The sequence below is a fragment of the Toxotes jaculatrix genome, chromosome 4, assembly GCF_017976425.1.
Source record: "Toxotes jaculatrix isolate fToxJac2 chromosome 4, fToxJac2.pri, whole genome shotgun sequence".
Lineage (NCBI taxonomy): Eukaryota > Metazoa > Chordata > Actinopteri > Toxotidae > Toxotes > Toxotes jaculatrix.
Window position 1 is genome coordinate 11,604,688 of NC_054397.1, and position 21,164 is coordinate 11,625,851.

The 21,164-nt window shown below is 39.4% G+C and overlaps 1 protein-coding gene across 1 annotated transcript in view; it reads right to left on the reverse strand.

The window, feature by feature from the left end:
* Positions 1-21,164, reverse strand: part of ctnna2 (catenin (cadherin-associated protein), alpha 2) — a 319,620-nt gene that overhangs the window by 68,337 nt on the left and 230,119 nt on the right. The window contains exons 8-9 of the mRNA XM_041036605.1: positions 18,295-18,375; positions 4,273-4,425 (exon numbers count right to left, since the gene is read on the reverse strand). Of these exons, the coding sequence (XP_040892539.1) occupies positions 4,273-4,425; positions 18,295-18,375 (234 nt within the window). The remainder of the gene's footprint in view (positions 1-4,272; positions 4,426-18,294; positions 18,376-21,164) is intronic.

Consider the following 21,164-nt stretch of genomic DNA (forward strand, 5'->3'; position numbering starts at 1 on the left):
AGAGTGTCACTGTGTGACTGTGTCTTACAAAAGGACAGGGTCAGCAACATATCTTTCCAATAAGCCTTCATTGACTCATGACCCATCGACCAAAAAGTGTTTCCAGGCTTCACCTTTGACAGAGTTAAAACTCTTGCTGTAAACATGACTCACCCCCTAAGAGGCTTCTGTTGGCTTAGGGAATAAAACCCATTTACTCCAAACCCTACCATGACACTGATGTTTTGTTAATACACCATGTTACCAGCTCGAGTAGCTACGAACCACCTTGCAACAAGTGAGTCAGAGAGACATGAGGGAACTGAGGGAATGTTCCTTGGTGTTAACATGAACCTGCTAGCCCCCGACTGACACTGAAACAGTGTCTGCACTACCCCAACATCTTAAATCTCTTACTCCACCGGATTCTCAGTCACAGGTTCACTGTTCAAGAATTAAGCAGACATCTGGAAAAACACAGACGTACCCCAGCAGATCATATATGAGGAATGGACAGGGTGTTAGTGACAACACAGTAACAAGGACATCCATGATATAGTGCTCCAGGTAGACTGGATGTAACATTCTTGTAGTTGCTGCTTCAAAAATACAAATACAAATACAAATGCTGCCCCTGTGACGAACACAGCTGAGAAAATGCACCAGGTAAAAAATATGTAAATGACCACATGAAATGATCATGCATCATATTCCATCCATGTAAATTCTTTCTGTGAAAATTGGTAGGTTTTATCCACTTTCCCAACAATGCTGAATATTATTAAACACAAATAACTACGTTTTGTTTTTTGTTTTTTAAATAAATGAAATGATTCGGTCTATGATTGCGCACAAACAGCTGTATGGGGGTTCATGCCTGCCGACACGCTGCAAACACACAAGCTTGAGATAAGCCATTGCACAGCCAATGAGCTATTTTCTGCTTAGACCGGGGCTTACACTCTGTATCTCCTTAGCATATAAACAACTGCTGTGTACCTCACTGTTGCCTTATGCTTTACATATACATAAACCAAAATTTGCAAAGGGCAAAAACAATGCCACATCTCCCCTGTTTTTTCTTCATGAGAAGAATAGAATGCATCTGCTAAAAAATGTCCTTGGGCTAAACAAAGTTTCAGTATTGTTGGATGCAAGGGGCAGCTTTTGAGTGCAGCATCAGTCAGATCCTCCCTCATCAGCAAACAGCTGGGGCAGACCAAAAGGGCACACAAATCACTCACTCTCTCAGCTGATGTCAAAGGAAGCAGCAGTGCTGTTTTAAGCAACAGTATGTTAAGAGAGGCGCATATAAAGGGTTCTAAAGGCTTCTTTGAATGAGCCATGAGAACAAAAGGCAACTCCCACCAAAGGGCAGGAGAATTTATCACAGGACATTTCTTCCTACCCTGCTGTTGGGGGGGGGGCAAACTCAATCCAAACCCCTCATGGAAATAAGAGATGGTCAGTGTATAAACAAAGAATGTGCCAAACCAATTTCGAGCATGAAAAAGGAGATGATCCAAGTAACACAACACCTCTGTATTCATATCCCCACTTTTTAGTTTGTAAATCAATACACACTAATTGGGACACGTGCTTGTGGATTATGATGTCAGGTTTGGTTTTTGACCAAAATGGAAAAAAAAGAAAAAAAAAAACATATGGAGGCACAAATGAAGTGGTTATTTAGTTTGAATACAGCTGAAATTTTCAATACATAATGAAGCCAAGTGACACTTTTTGCTTTGTTCACCTGTCCTATTGGCACACTTTTTTTTTTTCATTTAAATTTGCATTCTCATAGGGTAAAAGCAAGGGGGAGTCAAATTCATCATTTCATAACAGCTACTTAACTTGCTGCAGACCAAGCCAGAAGAATCAACAGTGGATCTGTGTGTAAGCAGAGACTCAATGCCTGTGGTCTGCACAGGTCAATAATAACTACCTGCCATTATATATCCTGTAGGTACATAGACTATGAAATACAAAGCTTTATGTACAGTTGCTATGACCACTGGAAATTTCAGATTCACTAGAGGTTTCAGGTTCACTAAAATAATGTCACTGATACACTCAAACACGGTTAAAAAATTAGGGAGACAGACTAAAAACCCAATGGTAAGAAATATGATAAAGATTTGGTATGATGTCAATAAGTACTTGAAGGAATCATACCCGCTATCTCAACATAGCCCTATTTGGGGCAACCAGTTCTTTGCGCCAGGTAGAGCAGATGCCACATTTAAAGTATGGGCTTCTAAGGGGCTAGATTGTATTCAGAGCCTCTATATGCAGGATTCTAATATTATGATGTCTTTTGAAGAACTTAAGCAGAAGTATAGTCTTCATAGAAATCATTTCTTCAAATATCTTCAGTTAAGAAACTTTGTTAGAGTAACCCAAAATAACCTCAACAAACCTCCACTCTCATCTCTAGAAAAAATTATGATGAAGGACAAGATACAGAAGGGTCTCATTTCAGAGATCTATAAGCTATTAATATCTCACTCAGTAGAATGCACAGTATATAAGGTTAATGCATGGAAAGAAAATTTACAAATTGAAATTTCAGACGAAGAGTGGAGGGCAGCATGCAGTAAGGCTCATACATGTTCCATAAGTACACGTCTAAAATTATTGCAGTTTAAATGGATAATGCGAATGTATATAACCCCAGTGGACCTAAATCGATATAATAGTAATGTACCAGACATATGTACAAAATGTATGGAAGACAGAGGCACACTGTTTCACTGTATTTGGCAATGTAGGAAAATTGAAATGTTCTGGGAAGAAGTACGAAAAATTATTGAGAAGATCCTGTTAAAGCAAATTGTATTAGATCCTAAGCTCTTTCTGTTGGGTGTGTACCCAGAGAAACATAACTACACGAAAAGTGAGAGAACATTCATGGACCTTGGTTTTGTGTTTGCTAAAAGAAGTATCGCACTGTTATGGAAGAGTAATCAAGCCCCAAATACTGCACAGTGGATTAAACAAATGTTAACAAGTCTTCCTTTAGAAAGAATAACATATATATTGAAGGCTAAGCAGCAAATGTTTGAAAAAATATGGAGGCCCTTTATAATTTTTGTGAAGGATTTTGATTTGACTGGGGATCAGGTAGATGGCTAAGGATAGTGGACGGGGCAGTTCCTTAATATTTCAATAATAATTAAACATTTCAAATGTTTTGCAAATTACATTATAGAGGCAATTATATGTATGTCTAATGAAGCAATTGTTGTATGAGAGGAGCATTATTGTCGTTACTGCTTCATTGTTGTCGTGTTTCTTGTGTTTTGTTTTTTCTTTAGCAGCAATGAATACTGTTTTTTTTTTTACATTGATGGAAAACTACATATGACTGGCTGCATGTATGTTATATAAAAGAAAATGCCAATAAAACTCTTTTGGAAAAAAAAAAAAAATAATGTCACTGTCACACGCTGCACATACAGACAATTTAGTCTCAAAAGTATGCAACTGAATAAGCAAGTCAAACAGTTTTCAAGGACAGTCTAAATCACAGATTAAAAAATAATTCTGGGCATAATTTTATTTGCTTCACGGCAATACGAAGACAAAAAAAACCCCAAAAAAAACGGACAAAAGTTTATTTTCTGGCTGAAAGCAGCAACACTACTCAAAGTGCCTGAGCTTTGCATGCCCAGCTGCACTGCAAGAATGTTATTTCCAAAATCAAAAATAAAAGTCAATGATGGTTGAAGCCTCAAGTTGTGGTTTGCAGTGTGACACAAATGTCTCCACATGCAGTTGAGAAGAAGTGCATGTTTAAAAGAGCAATGTACCTTGATTCAGCTAAGTTACCACATTGTAAATAATTTAACATTTTCCCACTGTCTGGGAGAAAAGGTATTTGTATGGCATTCACTCAGTGAAAGAAAGAATGTGCATACAAGTGTAAGTGTGTGTGTGTGTGTTTGTGTGTCTTTGTGTTTGTGTGTGTAAAAAGGTGTAAAGATTTTGATAGTTCACATGGGTACAATTTTTAATTTGTCAAGTTAATTACTCATCTGTTTAACGGTGTTAATACATTTTTAATTTTTTTTCCATTAAGCAGGTTCTGTTGTTTGCTTCTCTAACCGCTATCAAATCTTACTAAATAATAAAAAAAGCATGACTGTGCTTTCTCTCTTTCTATTTAGAGAGGAAGGTTGGTATCGCTCATTAAGAGCAACGCTTCTGTGTGTCGGCTGAAATCTTAATGCATAAGAAAAGATATATGTAGATACGTGAGTGTGCCCTCATGCATAATTCATGACTGACCTCCACCAGCTTGTTGGCATGTTCACGGAACACCTGGGCGTACTCCTTGACCTCCTTCTCGTTTCCACTCTTAGCCGCTTCAATGAGCACCAGCAGAGGGACGTTGGTCTCCAGGAAAGAGTCTGAGATGTGGTCCATCACTGCCTTCCTCAGCTGGAATACAGAGGGAGAGAGATGGGGAAGAGGTCATATTATTAACAATATTGCAGATGACTTCACTGTATTACACTTGGCAACAATTTCAGACGACAGCCAGAGAGAGACAAAGCAAGAGAGAGAGTGAAAAAGAAAAGAACTCTCAACGGACAGGAGAGTAAATAGCTTGTAAGGTGTCATTTTTCCCATAAGGCCTTTTACTGGGGCAGACTTTGCGACTTATATCTTTGTTTATGGAATCGTTTTGTACCAAACTGGCAGGGGACTGGTTGTTTTATAAGACAGTAAATGGACCCTGACCCCTGCTACTCACTGGGATATCTGATGAGATGCCAGAGGGAACAGTATAGATACCACAACAGAGAGGTCCTTTATCTTACACAAAGAGAGAGTTATTCACATGAGACCGGTACTAAGACAGACAAGAATACACTACAGGGGGAAAAAAAAAAGTGGATTTATACATGTGTAGCATCACCATTCATTTATTTTGAGGTCTTGAAGTCTCCCTTAATAATTTGTAGTAATTCTCTACACTACAAAAAGTCTACACACTATTCATTTTTTATTAATGCAGTTAATTCAGATTTAATACACTGTTTTAATACCTTATTCTTGTCTTGTGATAATTGTAATAGCAACACAACAATTACAGCAGTTGACAACAAAATTATGAACTGCAGTGACACCAGTCAAAGCACTTTTTTTCACACCACTTTATTAAAATGCCATTAACACATCGACATCACGAGCAATGCAAGATTCTGTATCAAACACAATTAAGGCCTAAACAAACTGAAACAGCATAAATTGTGTGCACACCACCCAATGGGTATGCCAACACAGACAAAAATCTCCTCTGTCCGGTTTAGTTATCACTTCTCCACACATACAAATGACGGCATTAAAGAGAAAAGTGTTTAATTAACAACATGGGTGACAGAGATTTGTTTGACTTTTCAAACCATCTTTTATAATTAGATGCAAAGCAAACATTGTGACCATTTCCTGAATTAAAAAATGTTGAAGTAGCAAAAAAGAGAAGGTAGAGAAGACTAATAGCTCTGAATGACAAGGGAAGATCCATTCAACCAACAAAAAAAAAAAAAAAAAGAAAAAAATCACATGTAAGTCTGTCGGTTGCACTTAATAACCTGCAGCAATTACAAACTTAGCTGGCAGTCCACAGAGTGAAGGAGAACAATGGTGAATTATGCCTTCCTAAGGGCAGATAATTCATCACTATCACCTCTGGAAAGAGACTAGATTTGGCCAGTCTAGTGGGCATGACAGGTCTGCAAATCCTGTAAACAACCTGAAGCCTACACCCTCTGTAAGCGCTCCTTTATCCAGAACTCTATAATCCTGGATCACTGATTTGAAGAGATGCGTACTGCGTGAATTGTGAATATTGCATCTTTTTCGCTCCGCAGAGAACTGACTTGCATCAGTGCAATTGTGTAACCTTGCTCTTCTGTCACCTGCCGGGAAGGGTGGGGAATCAGGGCAGATAAAAATCTTGCATTGCCAGAACCATCTTCACACTATGTTAGTGCTGGTACAGCACAGGAGATAGGTGCGGCAGAAACCACTATCATTCCGGGACAGGTGAGAAAAAAACATGCTTTGGGCTGTCTGAAGGCCTTAACTGTGATTAGCTCACCGGTGCTCTCTCTGAAGCAAATAAAATAATGGGGTACAATCCTGGGATGCTGTTGAGCTCCATTTTGCATGTGGGAAGTTAACTGCCTTATACACAAACCATCACTGTGTCATACATTTATACTTTATACTAATTCTAACTGTAATTCTACCTGTAAGGACACAAAGTCACAAAAAACAGTGTACTATGACTATACAGAATAATACTATAGTGTATATGAAGCATGCAGTACAGTATGTAGTATGTATATTTGAGATATGCAGTAGCAATTTTTTGTCATGTGTTTGTCCGACATGAGCTTTGACCCCATGGTGATGTAGACTTGTTATAAAGCTGTTAAACAAAAGATGAAACAAGAAACAAGCACAGAGAGTGGCAGAATTCAGAACAACCAATGGGAGGCTTGTCCCATTGCGCCATGTATGCTCAGACTAGGTTAGTATCAACTTATTATCTCACTGCAACGCAAAGCTTTTGACTTTGTATGTTATCTCCTTGTCAGGCATGGATTTGTTTGAATTTGATAGCCTGCAGTCAATGAAACCCTTTTTGGTTTGGATGTGAAGTTTAAAAAAAGGAACTGAAGGGACTGTGTGGAAGTTGTTTTTAGAAATCTACTGGGCAGAAAGATTACTGTTGTTATTGTTGTTGCTGGGGTGCAATCACTAGTTGATAGTACATACCGGCGCATATGCATAGGATATGTGTAAGAGGTCTAGGTCTCAGAATACTCACGAATGCCCAACAGTGAAACAGACTCTGACGGCGGGTTTGAGTGGAGAAATGATACAGACGAGTGATTTCCCAAGTCGCAGTCTCTCCTGCACCATCAGCATTCTAATGCCCACACACCACTCCCACAGAAATCCATCTTCAATCTTACAGATCTCACCTCCCTCCATGCTCCACCCCCAACCGTCTCTCCTCTAACACTCCCTCTCTGTATTTCACTAACACTTAAAGGAAATAGACCTGGAATTCCAATAGATAGCAAAGACTCTGCTCATTATAAGTTAGTGGGGCAGCTATTTGTCTCTCCAGTCGCGCGGTGCCACAATGGCTCAAGCTCTGAATGCAATGGGCTTTTGTTTTACATATTAATTTATGAGACTTCTGGAGAAATGGTACGGGTGTTGGTATTGCTGCCTGAGTTTCACTTGTGGCCATAGATTTTATTTTTCCAGGATGCCATTGGCATTCTGGTTGGCAGAATGCAAGCTGAGGAGACATCTCACAGATGAAACACAGCAGTGAGCCCAGACTGCTGTCATGATAGATACACAGACTTACATCTAGATAGAAAGATAGAAAAATGGTTAAGACTATTTGGCCAAAAGTATGTGGACAAATACAGTGAAGATCAATAGGTTCATAACCAATGTTACCTTGCACCCTAAATGTTTAGCAGTATTCCAGAGGCATTTAAATGACCCTGGTTCAGTGTGTCATCACAACATTGCTACTCATTAGCTAGCTGGAGATAAGCCACCTCTAAGTCAATGAATAAATTAATAAATGAATGAATATATTTTTGAGCTCTATAATGCACCCATGTGCTTTTCATTTAACCTTTTAAAATACGCTGACCCACCCATGGGGCACTTTGGCCTTGGTAGCGCCACTTTAGGGGTGTTCTGGTTTCAGTCTTCACACAGCTTTGACTAATGATATATTTTTCAAAATGCCTGAGTCTCCTGATTCTATCTGTGCAACTCATTTCAGTCATTCTGACTTTTTAGTTGTAAACTTTATGGTCACCTTTCAAAAGAAACCAGGGTTGTGTCTCTAATGAAAAGGGTAGCAGAACAGTAACCCCTTTTTATTTTGGGTATATTATTTTCAGGCTTTTGTGCAAAAATGAGGGTGTAAGAGAGGAAAACTGTGATGTTGCCAAAATGGATGTTATTAATGGCTTTTATATAATTTTGATAATTTGAGACATACTGTAAGTACACCTCCCCCTCTTATCCCTCCATCATGCCTCTTCTCTTGTACATCTCTTTACTCTCGCCTTCCAGAGAGGAGAAACAGCTAAAATTAACAAGCGGCAAATCCCACCTGATGCTGAAGTGGCTAACAAGAAGCTCTCTAAAATAATTAAGATGATGCATATGCTTAACAAAACTTGACAGATGAATATCTGCGTTGCTCACTGATAAGTGAGGGGGCTGTGTGATGTTCAAAGATGAGATTCACATTAATTCGGCACATTTGCTTTTTAATGGGGGAAATGTTTGCATTTTTGCTGGATTACACACCTGCTCTGTCTCAAAAACAGATGCATAAAGGAGAGTCTTGCAAGCATTAGTGTATGGCTCAAAAACAAAGAAATGACTTTATGTTCAAAGGATTGCAAAAATGTAGACAGAGCTCTCACGTGTACGCACATGCATTCAGAGTCAAACTCTGCCGACTTGACTTGTTTACAATTCAGAGGAGTCTCAACACATGCAAAGGGTGGAAAACATGAATCTGAATTTGAAAGGGAAGACTGTGGTGGATTTCTGAATGTTTACAGTTGCACTTCAGCTTCTGTTATGTTTCACTTGTGATTCAGAACACATAGCGGTGGGTACCTTGGGGTCAGCACAGGAAAGTTTCTTATTAAAATGTCAAGAGCAATCATAGCATAAATGGCTGGAGTCACGGCTGAGGGGAAACAGCCTGAGCAAATCAAAAAGTAAGTAACAGCTCTCATATATGATATCTAACAGCATGGAGCATGGGAAGATGATTAGTGAGAGGAAAGCAGAAAAATGAAAGGGGGAAAGAGGGACTGACTGATCATCAATAGTCTAAGGACAAACACATCAGATACCTCATCCCAGAACCTTCATTTAATGTGTCCAGCAATCAGACACTAGCCGTGGGATTCCAGTTTTAAAAAAGACAAGGAAAAGGTACATAAATTGTGCTTCTACATCAAAGTGTTGACGTTCCCAAAGAACTAGCATTGGCAGATACGGCTCATGACACTCTGACTGCTGATCACCTGCATATACTGCAGTTTTTTTTTTCTGAATAATGATAAGATTCTGATAATCTGACCAAATAAGTGTAATTGAGTGCACTCTTTCAAGTAGTATTCACCTGGAAGTAACCAAATGCATTGACCAGGTCCACTGACTACTTATTCATTCATTATATAAAGACGTCCTATTGTACTAAAAGAGATTCCCTTTGTCATGGGTGGTGACATATAACAGAATGAACAAACCAAATTAATGCTTGTGGTAGGAGACAGAGCACTGGCAGCCATGCTTACTTCAGGACAAAAGCCAGGGATTATCAGGCGGTTTAACAACATTAGAGGTAGCAGAGCATTCACATAAGTAGTGATATATCAGTGAGGCAACCTGACACTTGTCTCAACCTTCAGGGCTGCTTCATTCTTACTGGGTGACTATAAGCCTTTAGGAAAGTGTTTTCCAGCCTTTTCTCTGCCATGGCACGCATCCATTGAGATTTAAAAAAAAAAAAAAAAACATTAACCATTAACAATTACATAATTACAAAGTATTGTACACGTGTGGGATTTTTTTTTAATGTATGTAGAATTTACTGAAATTGCAAAGCTTGTGTGTAATTTGAGGTTCCGCAGAATATTCAAATATCAGTATTCTGTCTGGCATTGGGTTTGTGGGAACAAGCTTCGTCTGTGGTGATGCAGCTTGGATTCGGCAAGCTGGGCTCCCTCCTGAACTAAATAATCTTGTGATATAATGCGATTTGTGCGTATATGATTTAGTTATGTCTATACACACATTAACTGATTTTTGAGGGAATTTTGGCTGCAGAAGTAGGCTTTGAAAACAACACTGACAGACTATCACATTATAAAAATCAATACGGTAAACTTGTTTGCAAACAGTTGTCTATTAGTAGTAAATAGAGAGAACATTAGAATTCATTTACAGTTTCTGGCCACCTGGTGAATGTAATTCCAGTATTCGCCCCTTGCTTTTAGTGTTTTGAGTCTGATAATTACTGATAGAAATATCAAGCTCTTTAGCTGCTAAATACTCCACTATGTTCAGCAGCTAGTTGCTAACTTTTTCTTTCTGCTGTTTGGTGCTGAGCAGGTAGCATACAGTGGGTTTACCAGATGTTTTTCACTGAAAACAGCTGCCTGTCTGGCGCTGGCAGGTAGTGTACTCACTGTATGCACCTAAACAGCTGCCTGCTGCATCTGGAATTGATGCAGATGAGAGCAGTGAGAGTGAACCATAACAGTAGAGTTGCGGGTCGTAAAACTAAAATAATGAGCTGAAGTGTTGAGAGGAACTGCATAGTTTGGTGATAATTTTCTGTGGGTTTACGTTTACGAGCGACTCCTTTCACGTACAAATCATGTGAACCATTTTTAATATAAATATATTGATGAAAGCTGCTTTAAGTTGAATTTCTTTTTCAGTGTTTTGTGTTTACTGTTTCTTGACCTGCACTTGAAGTTATGTTGATATAACTTTAATCTATATGTGCCGAAATGTATTAGTTGAGCTAACAACACACGATTTCTCCAAAAATGGTTGTGTATTTTCCAGTGCTTGAGATAACATGTAACTGCAATAATTCAGCTAATGAAACTTTAATGGATAGCCTCAAAACATTTTACATAAAAAGATCAAAAGGATTCACATATAATCTTGAATTGTTAGTCTAAACAAAGAGATCCATCTGACAGGATTCGTGGCAGCTGTTCCTCTTTAACATGATAACCCTCAACAATTAAAAATAGCTCTACTAATCAACAAACTAATGGCAGAAATGGAAATGATTTCAACGGCCCAAAGCAGAGAGAGAGGGAGCGAAAGATGGAGAAAAAATATGCGAGGCAGTTGTGCTATAGGGAACCCTGGAATCAGCCATCAGTCAAAATACGGCCCAGAGAGATGACTTGACAGATGCATTCATTATAGACAGGATGACAGAGGGTAGAACACATGGCTCATTTCCAACAACTTTGTCGGGTTGGTTACCGAGTGAATACTAATAAGGGGAGGAAAACATAAATCTTCAGATTTATGCTATAGTTAGAAAAGAAGTTTGAAGTCTTCTAAGTTTGAACATACTTTTTATTCCTTTGTAAATATACTTATTTTAAATACTTGCCCTCCTCCATATCTACCTGTTCTGATGCCAAATAGTCCACCTCTCACTCTCTTTTTATCTCTAGTGAAAAAGGTCTTCTTCTTTGTTACACTTGACCTGTTGATTACAGTCATGGCTTTAAAAACAAAAAGAACATCTAAACTTGCCAAAATAATGGTAACAAAAATATGTACAGGAGGCAACAGAGAGACATGAAGTGGTTGTAGTGCTTATTCTTCATCGGCTCTTCCTCAGTGTGAAACTCTCAAAAAGGGCAAGAGGCTAAAACATATTTGTTTGATGGCAGCCATGGATGTGAGGAAACTTTTTTCCATGAATACAGGTATTATCTACATAATATTATATCTGTTGAGTAAGTGCACATTTTGCACTTATTCTTTGTTATCATGAAATTGAACAAACTACTCCATGTTCTTGTATATTAGACAGGTCAAATGAGCATCTACTTCAAGGGTCCTCTCCTAAACAACCACTGCTTTGCGTGTTTCAAAGACTCCTATTTTCAACAGCACTTCATTTGAACAGAAAGAAGGTTCACAGTCTTATAGAATCACCCTGTTTTGAAATGAGGCTATTACTGACATTTATGTAAAAGAGTATGTGACCTATGGCCTCTTGCTAAAGTTACAATGCAACTATCCTAGTCTCAGACTTTAAATAGAGCCACATGATCATAGGCAAATTGAGCTATATGTGAAAAGCAGCTTCTCTCAAGTGAAATAAAAGCCCATATCCTTCTGCATTAAGCAGGCAGGCCTTAATTCAAACGCATTACTACACCTGTTAATGCTTTTATGCAGAACACTAAGGTCGGGCTTGACAAGGTAAGGCCTTGATGACCAACCTGATTTGGTGAACCCAAATCTTGGGGGGTATGATCAACCTGAGAAGTGGATGATGCTTAAGAACAGACTAAGGCCAGTGTTATACTTTTAGCATCTGAGAGTATGCAAGGGTCTGTCTGACGGCTGTGTACCCTGCAATTTGTAGAGCCCTTGTAGCGAACAGTCACCGACTGCACAAGTCAGAAAACCAAAATGGATGCTTAATTTGAAGAGAGAGAGGCCGTGTGAAGACGTCTGTCACTACCCAGATCTATAAAATTTGTCACTGTAAAAACAATCAAATGCAACAATTGCCCAACTTTGGACTTTGGGAAAAGAAGACCGTAGAAAATTTTGATTTGATTTGAGCGGACTAGAAAGTAGTGTAATAAGAACAACTACAATACCGTGGAGTCTGCAGCTGTTCATGATTCCGGGAACTGGCGGGGTGTGTTATAAAAGGAGCATTTTCAAAATAAGTCAAAATATGATATAAAATCTGACAGAGGCTCTGTTGCTTATCTGAGGATCAAGAATGACATAATTTACATGCATATGTAATAATATAGAGAATTTCAGAAAACGTTCCATTCCATTGTTATTTGAATAAGCTGAACTTTAAAAATGGCCTCTTTCCTAAACAACTTCTAGTATATATTGCTGATTTTCAAGCTTGAGCTGATGGGCTAATTACTGTGCAACAGAAAGCCAGGGATCACTCATTAGGTTGGCTTGACATTTTATTCATCTAATCTGTTAAGACACCTCATCTTGCATATCAAGTTTCCTATCAGAAAATAAGGTCAAAGCTCAGCCGATTTCATGCTGAATTTTAATTAAATTTATATTCACTAATGTTATTACCATTTCTTTAAACCAAGTCGACTTGTGAACTGAAATAATGACTAAGCATTACAACCCTAGTTCTATTAGCACATGGGCTTTTCTCTATTATGGGGCTATAGCATATGGGCTCAACCACTCATCTTCACTGATAAGTTTTGTGGACTTCAAGACTTTCAAAGACCAAATTCTGACCTTTGACCTTTTGGCCTGTGTCAATCACCAGAACACCAAAATCAACAGTGCAAGCATTTTGCCTGCTTATGTAAGTGAAAATCAGAGCGTGTGAATCCCAAAATTATTTGGGAGCACCAGTGAGAATGACTCTGATTTCTCAGGCATACTGGTTTAAAACCAGTTCTAAATTTTATTGGTAGCTGAGGAGGACAGTGACAGATTAGTGGATTGGAAATTTAGATTTTTGTGGTTCTGGTGCAGCTTTTCATCTCTGCCTTGCTCTGCACTCTGCGTCTGTGTCTGACCGAGGCCAGGGACAAGCTCGTCCACACACACAAAGTGGACAGCAGGGCAGAGAGACCATGGGGGAAAACATGTCATCAGGTGAGGTGAAACATATTACTGTGGGTGACAACAACTATGCTTGGTACTGTATATTATGTATATTACATGCAATAAAAACATTCCTGAGTAAAAAAGCCATTAAGAGCAATTTATCAAAAAAGCCTTATGACAAGAATGAACTTTAAGAAGAGCGATAATTTGACCTTTGCCTGCAGACTCCCATCTACTGCTATTATGTGTAAATCACAGTGAGTTCGTTAGCCTAATAGCAAATTGCTATCGGCAAGTTAAAATGAGTGTGTAGCCTCCCTGTTTATGCTAACTGGCCACATAATTTAAAATTGCACAATTTCTTGTTCTTTGAGTGTAAGACGGCAATTCCCGCCCTCAAAGCAGTCCCTCCCTCCTCAACCGGCTGATACTCAGCAGCAGTAGGAAGGAGGATGACAGGGTGAAAGAGTGATAATGACTACTTTATATGTTCTTCATTCCTTTTAAGATCTATCCCGTCCTTAATGCCAGGAATATAATTTCAATTGGCGCAACAACAGGATAACAGATTAACATTTTAATTTCCTTTAAACTGCTTGAATATACAATACGATTCAAGAAGCCACGTTAATAACACTTTGGCTTGTTCAGTAATGTGAGAGATGATGAAATCAATTTCTTTAGAAGATTTTAAAAAATCTCTTGCCTTGAAAATCAGCAAAAGAAAGCTTACATTCTTCAGTGGAACGCTATACTGGAATTGAGTACTCTGTTGTTATGCCATTGGTTCTGACTATAACACTTGACATAGTCCATGACATACTTCTCAATCATTGTGAGCAGCGGTTTTCAGTTTCTGACACAGTCCTATACTGGTTTAAATCTTACCAGGCAGGTAGCAGGTATTACATTCTCTTCTGCCAGCTTTATTTAAGGTGCACTACAAGGGTCAGGTTAAGGTTTTTAGCGTTTTCCAACTGTTGCTCCTCTTGGACAGCTACAACATACATTTTCTTTGTCATGGAGAAAATACCCACCTGTACCATAGCACTGTCCGACAGCGAAACCTCTCTAAAAAAAAAAAACTCTCTGGACAACATTAAGTACCATATGCTGTACCTCCAGTTACTTCAAATACACAAAATTACACATAATTCTATTGGTTGCATTATTTTTATTTTTGGTTTATGTACAAGGCCTGTAGCTGTAAATCTGGGAGTGCTAATTGTTTGGCCCTATGTTTTGATGCTAACCTTAAAATGCCTGTACAGTTTTGCTTTCTTCATTAAATAATTCCAAAATTACATACCCTATCCCCTATCCCTGAGGTGGATAACGTTATCTATGCTTTCACTTCGTCCTGTTTGTACAACTGTAATTATATTTATTCATTCTTGAGCCAGAAATCCCCCTCTCCTGCCTGCAGAATGGAGTGAGACTTAACAAACTGAAGGAATAGGATCATTTCCCCTCTACTGTAGCCTCCCTTCACTGACTACACATGTATGTGCTTACAACACATACATGTGATATATTTATTAGTGTTTTATTATTACTAGAATTTAAGTACATAGCAGGGAAATGATTACTGGTGTCATCATTACTGCCTACATCCTGGACCCGAGGGTCAGCATGGAGGAAGCCCCACTGCTGTCAGCACCAGATGTACAGCAGGAAAGCAGAGACTCACCTGCTGGTAAAAGGCTGCTGAGGCATAAGGGGCACTTACTTATGGAAATGAAGTTTTAGGTAAAGACAAGCCAAGGTCTAGCGGCTTTTGATACTCAGATAGTCCAGATGCTTACCTTATCATTTATTTATTTTTTTGGCTGGTAAGAATATATGTACTTTTCAGTGTTGACCATGCTCCCTGCTGAGGAGCATGTTCAAGCTTACCTCAGTCTACTTTAGTGTAGGCAGAGTTAATTTGAGTTTTATTTTTATTCCTGCCTTTTAAATGTTTCATAATGCCTGAGTATCTTTGTGCACATGCACATGAAACTGAAAAAAAAAACCAACAACAATAACAAAAACAAAAACAAAAAGAGGTAGCCAAATAGCATACTTGGGATTGTGTAAATCTCACAAAGAAGCAAAAATCACGACTGAAGGGGCACGGCTTTGACTATGCTCTTCAGTGGTGATTGAAGGTCTCTCGTCAGGAGATACAGATGATTAATATCTATTGTAAATAAAGAGCAACCATGCAATCACTGTGGATGGAGGCTGGAATAACAACAGGTTGCCAGGCTGTAATTTTTGAGTCATTAATGTTGGTTCAACATTTGCTTGCACCTTCTTGAGATATCTTGTTTGGATGGAAAATATACTTTAAAAAACACACTTTTATACTTGCATGGTAATGCTGCCTTGCTTTGTCTCCATCAGACTGGGTAGTGTTCTGAGAATTTACATTTTCCAAGAAAACAAAATGGGGGTGGGAATGACATGCTTGACGTCTACAGAATTTGCCCTGGATAACAGACAGCTTAGTATTGTCTTGTATGTACACACAACAGCATGAAAGACAAAACAATGCCGCGTGTCTCTGGCGGTGTTGTCAGAAGGCTTGTTCAGTTTTACCTGCTCCCATTTCACAAACGCTGTCTGTCATTTGTGCTTGTCTGCTCTATTATTTGATCCTTCCTTTTCACAATAGAGACGGTAGACTCTAGACTGAAATGCTCAAACACACAATAGTGCTCCTCCCCTCAGGAAGGTCTCGTGTCTCTACACGGTGCCACGGACTTGCTAAACTCAAAACATGTTCACATAATTACAGTATCACGGCTCTATGTAATGCCTGCATGTGTGCTGCGGGTTTGCCCTCCCATCTAAACTCAAAGCTCAAACAGACCGCCCATTCTGTCAAGCCAGCCCCCCCTGAGTCAATAGAACATCCTGTCAGAGTGAGTACCGCCTGCCAGCCTGTCAGGCAGCCCCACCAAATGCCCAACGGGAGGGAGAGTTATAGCCTCCCATCTGGAATGATCCCCTGGTCTTCAGAGGTCAGAGAGGACACAAACACTACTCTGCACAGGTAGTTGCTATTGTCAATTTTGCCAGAGTGCATCTCCTGCAAAAAACATATCCTGCAGTGCATGACAGGAAAAGGTTGTTTGGGAGCGAAACTGCATTCAGGGACCACAAGTGATGTCCTGATGATTTATGAATGGGTTTGCTTTTTCTGGGGCAGGATGCCTACTCAAATGTACTCCAATCTTTACTCGAATATGTGCAACACAAGTCATTAAGAATTTGAGTTTTAATTAAGATGAATTGACACAGCACCTCAGAAGCATGCTCGAATGATTGTATTACATCAACAGACACTTATGTGTACTCATTAAGCGTCCTCTTTTTTTCTTCCCCAAGTATGGTGTCAACATTTTTTTTGTCATACTCTGCAAGATCCCACAGTGGAAAGCCAAATTAATCCTGTCTTCGGTGAAGATGAAAAATAAATCAATATTGCTTTTGAGTCCTGACACTGTGTATCACAGGATGAATCATCTACTTATTCTTCACTATTGGAGGGTAGCGTTTGGAAATTGGAAGGTAATTTTACTGCAGCTTCCTGATACAACTCTTCTGAGTTTGACAATCAAAAGTAGAGCAGGGATCAATATGGCTGACTGTCTGAAATAGATTTGATTGTTCACAAAATTTTTTGGCCTACAGTACTTAGTTCACCACGTCCAGCTATGTACATGTAAAATATAATCTTGAAATACTGTTGAAATGAGAGCACAGCATAAAGGGGGGGGGGAAACAACTGGCAAAGCTGTTTTGGCAGTGCCCCAGACTGAACCAGGCAGCCGTGTCTATGTTGTATGTTGTCCCCATGTTTGTATTTCCACTGTGAGCTCCAGCTAAACGTCCTGTAGTTGCAGTACGTGTTTGTCTGTTTAATCCTACTAAGTGGTGACCTGTCTAGAGTCACTCAAATGTGAAACCGTGTGATCCCTGATGAGAATAAGTATGGAATATCAAGCTTTGGTGACAGTGAGCGTAAATGCTCTGTGTCCTGTTTCTCACAAGTACTGTGACTATTATTTATTATGCCTGTTTATGTGTGCAACATCTGTCTTTGTGCAATACTGCACATAACACTTGAACTGAGCTTTGTTACCATGCTGTACCGGAAATAAATTCCCCCAACTCTGGTTGTGAAGCCGTGTGATATGCAGTGTTTTTCTTATTGTCAACACTTCCCATGAAATCACCAAAACCAACAAAGAACTGATCCTACTAACAAGCATTGCACTCGTAGCCAAAGCCGGATACGCTGTAGCTCATTCCCTGAGCCATAGATCTCCATTGTTGTATAAAAACTATTAAAAACACATCAGCGAGCTGCAGTGTTCCGCTGTGTGACATGTTTTCTCAATAAGATGAACATGGGAACTGTTGTTTTTTATTTGATCAGTTCCACACATACCGTCCTCCTGCTATGCTATACTTACCAGAGTATTTCAGAGTCTGCTGCTGAAAATAGTGCCCGTCAAATACACTATTTATTTGAGAAACACTTGCTGAAAACTTCAGCACCCGGCTATTCTAGTAAAACAACGACACAACAAACAAACCTTTTTAAAAAATGAATGTATATATTTGCAACCTGTTTTTAAAGATTTATGTCTATAGTAGGAACAAATAGGGACGAGTGTCATAGACAGTGTGGGAAACTGAGACGAACTAGTGTACTAGCGAACATTGTTGGCTTTGGTCTTTTCAGAGCATTTTTTGACAATACCGAAAATACAGAATATGTCCAGCCTTAACCTTTAAAGCGGACTGAAAGTGAAAAAGTTTCATGTGTTTTCAAGTGTCTTCATTTCGTAGAGGGCACAGCAGATTCACTGTTTAACAGGGAGATAGAGATGTAGTACCATGAAAACATGCACTCACCTGTCTGCGCAGGTCCCTGGTCTTTTTGGTCATCTTATCAATGGCTGAGTTCAGTGGGTCACCTTTCTCTTTCCTGCCAGTCTGTGAAAGGAAACAAAATGCCATGTTAATGAAGTTACCCTGCATGCCATTACTCCAAACACTGTACCATACAGCATCTGTTTTTCACAGTGTACATAGTTGAAGTGGCTTAAACAATGCGTACAGGGTATATTTAGTTTCGATTGCTGATTCTGAAAATACACTTCATCACAGAACATGTGTTGATTTCGCTAAGTGTTCCTTGATTAGACCGGAGTCAGTGAAAACATGACTCAAACAGTTTGATATGTTACCTAGCAACTAGCCTTTCTGGCAAGTATCAATTTAGTTGTCGCCAGTTCCCCTGTGTGCCACACTTCCTGTCACTGCCAACTCCTGCTGGTGGCTTTAGGAGGGTGTTGACTACCACGTGCTTCACCTGATACACACGGTGTCGCCAGCTGCTTCTTTTCACCTGACAGCGGGGAATTTCACTGGGAGAACAGCGCGGAGCTTCTTGCTATGGCAGATTTCCCTACTCTCCAGTTAACAAGCATCCTGACCAACCAGTAGGAGTCGCGAAGGCAGATACTAGGACAGGATCTCTCAGCGCCTTTCATACAGAAATATTGCCAATTGTGTTCATTGAAACGCCTGGCCAAGGAAGAGGTTCCACTTTCAGTTATGCCACCTGGGCGCTCCATTTACCACTTACAAGCTTTACTGTTTAACCTGAGAAATCATGGAGAAGAACAGGGTGATCTATGCTACTCCTGTTATTGGATTTACACTTTTGCTATCTAACTTGGGATGGCAGCATGGCTTCAAGGTTAGAAAGATGCTGTCAGTGTCCTGAAGCAAATCATTTCTGCTCCAGGACATGTATAAATGATCCTGTACTCTGATCGCTCTAGAGAAATGCACACATGTGTGTCTCAGGCAGTGGGAAGTGATAAAATCATGATGGCGCTGCTTTAAATTCCCTGTTTATTAAGATTTTTACTAAGATCAGTATAAATTATCATAACTACTTTATTGGATGGAATAATTGTCTGATACAAAGGTCATGCTGCCATTCTTCTGTACATATGTATATATATATATATATATGTGTAATTTCATTGGACATTGTTCAATAACAGTAAAGGTTATTCTATTCTACTCAACAAGGAGTGTGGGTAAAATCACCACACAGGATGTGTTTGATCAAAAAGGTCATGGCTGTTTTGGGCTAAAATGGATGTGTAAACAAGCTTTTTTCAGATCCACCCCTTTTCTTTTTTTACAAACTAAGTATAGTAAAATGGGTAAAATGAATGTACAGCAACAAAGATATTAGAACTGGAAATAAGTGAGGAAACTGGGACAGCTTAAGAATGTACTCTACTTTCACAAGTGAAGAATGTGCTACATTTACTGCTTTGCTGCTAACCCTCCCTCAGGTCCTCTCAATCAGCTGCTGCATGAAGTCAAATGCCACCACACTTCAAACTAAAGGTCTACAAATAATCATTCATGTTAATTGCTGTGTCCTTTTATTTTGACAACCGCCAAATGAAAAAGTGGGGCTCATCTCTCGTTTCTGTGCCACATATGTATATTTATCATTTTTCTTTTTTTCTTTTTGGATGATTCAAGTACACCAAAAGACAAGCAACCGAATGTGCTGATGAAATAAGTTCAGGCCGATGTGGCTTCTTTTAAAATATTTTTGCAAAAGGAAAAAAAAAAAGGTTAGCAGGATGATCATCAGATTGTGAGACACAGTGATCTTCTGTCAAAGCAATATCAGCGTACAAAATTTGTTGAGTCGTTGCCAGGAAAACATCAGACAGTTCTGCCCACCATAGCATGAAGGCGAACAACCAAAATGTTCACCAGCCTTTGCAGAAAAACACATACCTAGTGACATGGATTCCCATTCATACATGCCTGTCTTGAATGAGGATTTCTTTGAAACAAACTGAGACAAACTCCAAGACAACAGGACTTTAAGGGGTTATTTAGTCATTATCCCATTTAATAAGACACAAAATGTGGTTCTTCATCTCTGTGTTGCTGCACTATTGTCCTGCCCTTTAGAGTTTTGAAATGGAGTGGAACAGAATGTCTCATATCTTTGTGGCACAGAGAACTAAATGAGACCCCATCAAAAACCCACCTCAGTAAACTCACCCCAAGGTTAACACTGATTGTCACTTTCAAAGCCTGGGCCCCTATCAGGTTGTAAAATTACTGTTTCCACATTAGTTCTGAATATGCCTTCTATCACGCAGCAGGGAGCAGCAGAGAGGGTGGGCTGCTACTGTAAACTGAGGCCCACAACATAATGACACTGACTACTTGAACTCTTTCTTTAAAGGTTGGGATTTGGCTCAAGAGGTATGGGCGCTCTAGCAAACTACTTCAGTGCAGCTCTGGTACACCTATCAGTGAGCGAGGAAGTTAAAAGCAACTGGTCCAAACCTACTTTCTCTGCTCCCGTCTTAAAAAAAGACTTGACATTCAGGAAGATGCCAACTTGATGACAAACATCCACAATCTTTGAGCATGTTCCCCTTTTTTGGATTTGTCACACTAGGAGCTCAACATGCGTTTCAGTGTGGGTAAATGCCGTGGGGAATTCACATGTGCGCAAGGTTACTGATGTGAATGTGTTGCTCAGTGTAAAGAGCCTGTGGCCATAAAAACAGATATGATTCCCTTTTCTGTCTTATGTATTGCTGGCTTGCCCTTGGCCAAGGCTCATATAGCACGGGTTTTCTTTCATATGGATGTTAAACATTAGGAATGAGTCATTTGTCTCCTAGCTCATACTACAGTTAGGCACCCCCTGTTCTAATAGCAAT